General features: G+C 35.9%; 1 protein-coding gene across 1 annotated transcript in view; it reads right to left on the bottom strand.

The window, feature by feature from the left end:
- Positions 1-1,230: 1,230 nt before the first annotated feature.
- Positions 1,231-9,761, bottom strand: part of LOC115213924 (methionine aminopeptidase 1) — a 30,185-nt gene continuing 21,654 nt past the window's right edge. Inside the window, exons 6-13 of the mRNA XM_029782918.2 lie at positions 9,366-9,449; positions 7,167-7,234; positions 5,375-5,445; positions 4,367-4,498; positions 3,870-3,975; positions 3,461-3,498; positions 2,063-2,128; positions 1,231-1,562 (exon numbers count right to left, since the gene is read on the bottom strand). Coding sequence (XP_029638778.1) covers positions 1,396-1,562; positions 2,063-2,128; positions 3,461-3,498; positions 3,870-3,975; positions 4,367-4,498; positions 5,375-5,445; positions 7,167-7,234; positions 9,366-9,449 — 732 coding nt within the window. The 3' untranslated portion in view covers positions 1,231-1,395. The remainder of the gene's footprint in view (positions 1,563-2,062; positions 2,129-3,460; positions 3,499-3,869; positions 3,976-4,366; positions 4,499-5,374; positions 5,446-7,166; positions 7,235-9,365; positions 9,450-9,761) is intronic.

Below are 9,761 nucleotides of genomic sequence, written 5' to 3'. Positions count from 1 at the left end.
GGCTTTATTGAGAAAATTCTATATGTTGTAACATATTTCCACTTTAATTTCAAGCATTTCGGCAATTTTAACCAATCGCTGACCTCCATTTGGGGTGAAAACATTCCGTGCTGTATGAATATGTCTCTCGTTTAAGAAACAGATTGGGTTTATTTACATTTGCGAAGAAAAAAAGATACCCTTCCCCCACCCCTAACCCTAAATCTAAAATAGATTGAAATGCAATAGATCGATACTAGGGTTATAATTATGGGTGACAATTTCATATGATACCGCTATGGAAAATGGGATTTTTTCTAGCGGTGTCAAATGAAAATGTCACCCATAATTATAACCCTAGTATTGATCTATCGCATTTCAATCTATTTTAGATTTAGGGGTTGGGGAAGGGTATTGTGTTGACATGTGCCGTTCAAAAGGAAAAGATCTTCCTGGGGTCAAAATGGAACAGCCACTATGATGTGGCGATTGACTTTACTTGTTAGTATAGTTACTATTCTGATCTCTTCATGAGATTTTACAACTAGCTCCTTTGTTTGTTGTAAATCAGTGACTATATATTGCTGTTGACATTACAAGTTACAGACACGCAAACACACATATACATTATATATATACACATGTATACGATGGGCTTCTTTCAGTTTCCGTCTACCAAATCCACTCACAAGGTTTTGGTCGGCTCGAGGCTATAGTAGAAGACACTTGCCCAAGGTGCCACTCAGTGGGACTGAACCCGGAACCATGTGGTTGGTAAGCAAGCTACTTACCACACGTTGTTTGCTGATCTTCTGCGAAAAACATGCATAGCCATGAGGGAAATATTACCTTGCTTGGAAACAGTTGAGCGTTGGCATCCAACCATAGAAAATCTGCCTCAACAAATTCTGTGACACATGCAAGCATGGAAAAGTGGGTATTAAACGATGATGACTTAGAAACTGCTTCAACAATATACATCATTGTTTAACGTCTGCTTTCCAGGCTGGCATGGGTTAGACGGTTTGACCAGCGGCTGCACCAGGCTCCAATTTGATCTGGCAAGGTTTCTACAACTGTATGCCCTTCCTAACACCAACCACTCCAAGAGTGTAGTGGGTGCTTTTTTACATGCCACTGACACAGGAGCCAGTCAGGAGGCACTGGCATCAACCACATTCGGATGGTACAGATTCATTAAAAAAAGATTAAAACAGGGAAAATATATATAAAACAATAAAAAAAAACGGATTAATTTTTACAGTACTTTATTCATCTTCCTCCTTTGTATTATTATTATTGTTAATAGTAATAGTAGTAGTAGTAATAGTCTCTAATGAAGCAGAAAAGAAGGAACAGAAGTGGAGGAAAAAAAAAAAATCTTTGAATTTCTCCGCTTGTCCAACAACACTCCTGCTACAACTGGTCGAAAAAATGCGGCTGTCCATCATTTGTTAGTCGTTTAGTCAACACTTCACAGCCAGTCTCAGTGACAAGAAGCGTATGTTCAAACTGAGCTGACCTTTTACCATCAAGTGTGACAGCAGTCCAACCATCAGGCCAAGTTTCATCCCTCCATGTTCCTTAATGAGATGAAAAGAAAAAATAAAGAAAAATTAAAGGGAAAGAAAAATAATCTCAAATACATATATATATGTTTTACTTTTTTCCAGGCTTTAACAAAAAACCCAAGTGTTTACTATGATGGAATCCTGGCTATGTTATAGATGAATGTTCTCAAAGAAAAAAAACTCAAGAGTTCACCCTCCAACCTAATTATCATCTGACAAAGCTCCAACCCCAGGGAAAGTAAATTTACCAAGATGAACTCAAATATATACTACAGTCTGATGACGGCTAAGCAAATTGAAACTTCAAAGTCACTGTCAACACTATTCGTCTAAAAGTTAAGTCAATGCAAAGCATATTGTGACCAGCAGTATATGACAAGATTTGATCGTCTGGTCAATATTGTAATGCTTGCCATAATTTTCAGAGTTGAAATTAGGACCAGAGAGAATATCACATAAGGTTGGAAGGGCCATAGTGAAATCCCATTGAAAGTACTTCTAAATCCACTTACCTTCAGAAATCATGGGTTCAATGGTGAAACAGTGGCCAGGCTTCATCACACCTATAGCTTTGTTTTCTATAAAAAAAAAAAAAAGAGAGAGAAGTAAATATTGCTTCTGATACCAGTCTGCCAGAGATCATCTTTACAGACTTCCTGTGATCTAAATTAAAAATTTCATGTTATTGGTTTAATAATAATGAAAAATATTGTAAAATATTTTTCGTTATTTTCAAAATTAACCAGTGCATGACCAGTTTTACTATACCTGGAATAAGCAATATTTGCTTTATTGAAAAAATAAGTATATATGCTAGAACTGAAATAAAAGATGATAAAACAATATTGAAATAAAACAAACATTTAAAAGATCAAAATATAGAAAATTTTTTATCATCTTTTTAATACAGTCCATTGCCATCTTATGATGTATTGTCTCTAAAGAGTGAATTAAGTTTATGAAGCAGTTGAAAGATATAAAAAAAGACTAAGAAAATCATCATTCAGCTAATTTTTCTGAAATGATTGAATGGTGGAAACTGAAGTGGACAATGCTTGTAGAGTATGTGGGTTACTCATGTATTAGATGAGAGTTTGAGGTAATAATAATAATAATAATAATAATAATTGTGTACAGTGCTCAGGTGCACTACAACTCATCTAAAGTGTATATATAATCAGGTGTAGTTTCGGCGGATTTCGGAAAGCATGAGGGCCTTAAAGGATGCAATGTCATGGCAGTCAACAACTGACGCAGGCAGTTTATTCCATGCTTCAGCAACTCTGAGCGTGAAAAAATGTTTCTGAAAGTCATGGGAGCTGTGTTGTTTTCTGACTTTGTAGGTATGTCCACGTGTGTTAGACAAATTGATCTTTTAAAAGAAGTAGCTTATTACAACATTGAAAGAAAAAAATATGATTCTCCATTCTTTTTGTCTGTCCAGGCATTCTCTCTCTCTCTCTCTCTCTCTGCTTTGTATTTCTCTATATAATAACACATGCATATGCACACACAAATATTTTCTTAAGAATATGACAAGTGTTATCAGTTTGTTTCTCAGTATGTATAAATATATTTACAGGAATAAACACACAAAAATTTCTCAACATGATTGTTAAAAACATTTAGTTAAATTATAAAGCTAATACTTTTAGAAATTAGAAATTTCTCATTTTCAGTAGTTGTTTCTTAATAAGTTAGCTAAATGTCTTCAACAATCCTGTTGTAGAATGTGCATTTGTGTACAGAGAGAGACAGACAATACAGCTGCATATTTCTATATATGTCCCTGAATATGTGTGTATGCATAACATTATAACAGACAGAATAGAGAGTGTAGAAAAGATAACATCTTTTTGCTTCTGTTGTTTAATTTTAACAGATTAATGACAAAATCTTAGAATACTTACTAGCATAGTGAGGTACACTTGGTGAAGTATGGAACAACCTAAAGAAGGAAAACAAAAGTATTATCTTTGACATCTTTCTTTTACTTTAAAGTTTTGCATACTAGGATGGTTGGCATAAGCCTTAACACAAACATCAACACCATATCATCAACAAAAGAACACTGTAGCATCACCACCACGGTTCCTCTACATTATCCTCACAACTGTACAAAACCATAACAGTGACAATGTGTACTTCAACACCACCACCACTCAGGTTAACCTGGCAGTCTCAACACCATCATGCCATTGTAACAACCTTCACATCAGCACACTATTATCTCACCTTCAAAAATCCCCACCACCATCACTCATTACCACAACCTCAACGTTTCCTCTATTCAGAAATGCTACATTATCAAAAACTTACTGGTGAATGCCATGTCCACAATAACCACGAACCACAGAAAATCCATGAGCCTGAGCGTTTTGTTGGATGATGTTACCTATTTCACGGTAACGGACATTAGGTCGCACTAGAGTGGACAAACAGAATGAGAGTAATTAATACAGTAGCAGAGCAAAAGTAGAGGAGAAACAAGAAATACAGGTAGATAGGTGGTAGCAGATAGATAGACTCTTGAACTAATAGGATAAACATACAGTAGAAGAGATAGATTGGTACATAAAGGTAGGTGGATGAACAAATATACTGGTAGTTACTTGAACAAATAGATAGATAAATACAATATAGCAGGAAGATTTATAGAACAGGCAAGAAACATACATAATGTATGATATGCAAAGAGAAAAACAAAGATACATATTAGTAATTGATAGCAATTGAAAATTTGATAGATGAATAAATAGAAAAACTGAAGTAAAAAATGCGATGGTGGTGTTTTGGAAAGACAAAAATCAACATACCTTCATTAATAGCTAATTCCAGGCACTTATAGGTAGTTTTTACCAGTTCTTTGCTGGCTTCACTAACCTGGCCAACAAAAAACGTTTCATTCAGGTCTCCATGATAACCTTTATGATACACTGTTACATCGACTAGAAAAGATAAATAATTACCCTGTAATGTGCAGTATTGGTGGCATTAATGTTAAACATGTACATTTTGTTATGTAGTTATACCAATGTTTTATATAAATAGATATGGCTGTGTGGTTAAGAAGTTCAATCCACAACCACATGGTTTCGGGCTTAGTCCCACTGCAGCACTTTGGGCATGTGTCTTCAAATAAAGCTCTGAGTTGGCCAACTGAATCCTGCCCCAAGCATGGAAAGTAGATGTTAAAACAGAAGCTTGTAACTTGCTCCAGTCAATTACATTGATGCCACTGCTCAACTGTTACTTATTTTATTGACCCTGAAAGATTGAAAGGCAAAGTTGACTTCGGTGGAATTTGAACTCAGAAATTAATGAATCAGCAGAAATGGTGCTAAGCATTTTATTCAATAATCTAATGATTCTGCCAGTTTGCTGTCGTACTCTAAATTATAATAGTAATTATTATAACTATGTTTTGCTTACAATTGTTTATAATCAATAATAATATCTAAGCCACCAATTTGGTGTGGATGTAGTAGATCTTAACTCCAGTACTTAACTAGCACTTATTTTATCAACCACGAAAAGAAGAGGAGGACCATTAACAGTAGCAGCAGTGTTTTTATGTTCACTTTTTCATACTGGTATGGGTTTGATGGTTTTCTTGAGATTAGTGTTTTATGGTGAGATGTTCTTCTTGTTGTCAACTCTTTTAGTTGCCTGTTATGATAGGCAGGGATGCAACATACCTACTCTAAAACTGGGATAGACACAGTATCAAACACGGAAGAATGAAAGATAAAATTGATTCCCACTTGAACTTCAAAATCACAATGCACACACACACACACACACAGTTGAATCAAACTACTTACTGTTCAAAATATCTCCATCTTGAAGTGGTCTCATATCAGGGATGCCATGGCAGATGACTTCATTAACAGACCTACACAAGAACAAAGTTCAATTGTTAATAGAGTGAAAGTTTGACAGAGTGAAATGAAGAGCAGATACATTAAAAGTAAAATATATTTCAAGTTTCTCTACTATTAATTTCTCCTCTCGCACACACACACACACATACACATCATTGAACTGTTGGTTTTCACATGTTGCTATGATCAAGTCTAGCAAGCAGTTTGAAAAAAAGAAATTTATGCAGTTTTTTTTTTTAATATTTACTTAAGGGACACATTAGCAAGTGGTAAGGATGAGCTGTCAATTCCAGAAGGTTGCAGTTTTGGGGAGAATGGACAGAGTAAAGTTATTAGTGTGTTTAACAAAAGCCATAGAAGTACTAGAGGTGGCAAAGAAGACGCAGAAGGTGGCTTTGGGGATGCAATCCCAGATTTTTGTGAACAGTATTCTAATGAGGGTTGCACCTGTGCTCATATGTAGTTTAAGTATATTTTTTTAAAATTCTGCACACAACTATTCTATGAGGTCATTCTTAGCACTTTATGTGTAGCTACCATGATAGGTTGTTAGAAATTACGAGGCTGTTAGTCATTGATAAAAATCGTGAATTTTAATTGTGTGTTGTTCCTGAGCAAAGCGGAAGCAGTCCCTGTGTCTTTTTGCTGCTGATTGGCAGAAAATGCCTTTAAAATCCCTGTTACAAAAGTATTGCATGTCTGATGTAAGATGTCTAGGCTGTGTGGAGCTACAACTGTATACAAAAATGGTATTATCAGCAGGATAGAACTGCATAGCCTTTCTTAGTATCAACCAAACATGCTATAGATGCTTGCACAAATATTGGAGTTAGTGTATAGCAACTGCATTGCTCCACAAATGTAAGCAGTACTTCAATGTGGGGCATATTTTGAGCATTATAAAAGGTCAGCAACTGATCAGGTCTGAAGTATTTTCTAGCACTAAAGAAGAATCTTAGACTTTAAAAGTGGTTTTGGAAATGTTGTATAAGTGAAGTCACTACAAGACATCAGCAGAGATGGTAAAGTTTAACACTTTTCCAATTTGAACTTAGAAAGTAGAGGGATAAAACTGAATAATAAAAGGAATTAGGTCTAGCACTCTCCTATTTCTCCATTTCTACAAAACAAAAGTAGTGATTTGCAATCAAGACAGAAGGGTATAAATGAGAAAGATGGTGTGTGATGTACATTCTTGTACCAACAACATTAGCAGCACAGATGATCTGGAGATTATTAGCTCATCTCTAACTTTACAGCTATCAAAATGTTGCTTGAAAAAAAATTTTTCAACTCTCAATAACCATGTCTAGGATACATCAACTCTCTGACCGTTGTAGTGTCAACAGGAATAAAAACCCATTACTTTCTAAATTGGCACAAAGTACACACTTTGAGATCAGAGGTAAAGTCAACTGAAATAACACCCAGCATGTTCTTGATATTTATTTTCTGTGCTTTAAACAGGTTGAAAAGCAAAGTTGTTTTCAGCAAGATCTTAATTTGAAACACTGATGAATAATGTGAAGCATTTCATCCAGTTTCCTTTACATTCTGCATTCAAATCCCATTCTTACCTTTCACTTTCCCAGGGGCCTATAAAATAAGTACCCATCAAGTATTGGATTGATATAATAATCAATCATATACATACACAACAATTTATGATCTTATGCTTATGTTAGAAATCAATACTATAAGAAAAAAAAAGCAACAACAATAATGTACTTACGTACAACAAGATTTGGGAAATTCATAATAATTAAGAGGAGATGGATAACAATCACGGTCTATACAAGCCTGTAAAAACAGAAACAAACCATTTAAATTGGTATTCTGAATGTAGATACTCAATTATTAATCACAGTTTCAAAAACTTTTACAAAGGTAAAAGCCAATAATTTGTAAAGTTACTATATTTATACATCACTAACATTCCCCACACATTGTCAAAGTGTGGATCATGTAGCTGACTGCATTGAAGTTAGCGTATTACAGGTCTTTCTTAGTTTAATTATAATAATAATTATTAGTAGTATTAAAGCAGTGAACGGGCAGAATCAGTAGCACACTGGACAAAATGCTGCTAAGCATTGTTTTTACATCCAGAATTCAAATTCCACCAAGGTTGACTTTGCCTTTCATAATTTTGGGGTTGATGTAATCGTCTTATCTGCTCCCCTGAACTTGCTGGCCTGTGCCTATAGTAGTTGATTATAGTGGCTCCTGTATTCAACTGTTCCCTCCTTCAAATTTGGGATTCTGTGTCTATGTTAGAAATCATTATAAGAGTACTGGATAACAGAATTGGCGAAGTATTGGACAAAATGCTTTATGGTATTTAGGTAACCAATACCCTTTTATATTAAAATCCTGATTATGTTACTATGGTTACCAGTCAATTTAATCAACAGAGCCAATGTCAATAATAATAATGGTTTCAAATTTTTCCACAAGGGCAGCCATCTTGGAGGAGGGGATGAGTTGATTCCATCGACTCCAGTATACAACTGGTGCTTGTTTTATCGACCCCGAAAGGATAAAAGGAAAAGTCGGCCATGGCAGAAGTTGAACTCAGAACAGAGTGACGGGCAAAATACTGTTAAGCATTTCATCCAGTGTGCTAACAATTCTGCCAGCTCGCCGCCTTAATAATAATAATCCTTTCTACTATAGGCACAAGGCCTGAAATTTTGGGGGAGGTGGTGTCACTTGATTAGATTAACCTCAGTATGCAACTGGTACTTAATTTATCGACGCCCCCCCCCCCCCCCCCAGGCAAAGCTCACCTCCACGGAATATAAACTCAGAACGTAGCAGCAGATGAAATACCACTAAGCATTTCGCCCGGCGTGCTGACAATTCTGCCAGCTCCCTGACTTGATGATGATGATGATCATCATCATCCGCCTCCTCCTTTCTACACAGTCTGTATTCAGATCTCCATCAGATATATTTTGTTTTAATCTCTTTAAGGATTTGATAAAATGTACTGATGGCAATTTAATCAGTCATACCTATCTCAAATTGACCGTGTAGCGAGAAACAATGAAATGCTCAAGTTAGCATATTATCAACTTATTACCCAATCCATACTTCTTAACAGTTGATTACATAGTCAACCAACCAGCTGTTTTAATAGCATATAAATGACTTATAATGTATTGCTTCTCTTAAAGCCTCAACAGGAATACCAGATAAAACAATCGATTTTCCTCCTCCTCTTTTGACCTTTTACAGTCTATTAATACATTTAAAATGTCATTATCATCCTAGTGGTCAACCCTTTAAAATCCCATCAGTATTTCTTACTGACTGATTGTATGGCTAGCCAATATGCTTGAATAAAAGTTCACTACTTTTCTTTTTCTAATGTTTTACAATATCTCTTGTGCACTCAAAAACCTCAACAGCAACATCTGATAAGAGAAATCATTTTCCTTCACTTTGATAAAAACGTGAAACTATCATCATATTATAATAATTACATTCTTTTATTCTTTTACTTGTTTCAGTCATTTGACTGTGACCACGTTGGAGTACTGCCTTTAGTCGAACAAATCGACCCCAGGACTTATTCTATCATTCCCTTTTGCTGAACTGCAAGGTTACGGGAATGTAAACACACCAACATCAGTTGTCAAGTGATGGTCGGGGAACAAACACAGACACACAAACACATACATACACACACACACACAACGGCGAGCTTCTTTCAGTTTTCACCTTACAGTAGAAGACACTTGGCCAAGGTGCCACGCAGTGGGACTGAACCCAGAACCATGTGGTTGGGAAGCAAGCTTCTTACCACACAGCCATGCCCGCGCCTATGCATACATAATATACATGTACAAACATATATACATATACAAATGCACACACATACTTAAAAGCATATACACACATACAGAGTAAATAAATTCCAACTTACCTCATGCACAATTCGATCTATCTCATCTGTAGTGACTCCAACTTGTATTGCCTTGGCAGCAACATCCAACACCTCCCTACCGAGCTGATAAATGAAGAGGGTTGGAGTGAGTGAGGGAGAAGACGAGATGAGTCCAGCATTTCATACTGTAAGCAAGGAATATATTCAACTATTGTCATACCTCCATTTTGGATACAAAAAGAGAGATCAGTGCTAGAACAGAAGATGTTAACCAGAAAGGTTTCAAAGATGTTGATTCTAGTTGCTGTTGTTGTTGATATTTATAACCCCAGCTTGAGACCTGATGAAGCAGACCTCCATTCAAAAGCATTCCAACCATGACCATCTTGTCATTGCCTAGGTGCAGGAAGCCCACACAACTACACTAAACACTAC

Source organism: Octopus sinensis, linkage group LG7 (assembly GCF_006345805.1).
Source record: "Octopus sinensis linkage group LG7, ASM634580v1, whole genome shotgun sequence".
Lineage (NCBI taxonomy): Eukaryota > Metazoa > Mollusca > Cephalopoda > Octopoda > Octopodidae > Octopus > Octopus sinensis.
This window is presented reverse-complemented; position numbering and strand designations above follow the sequence as displayed.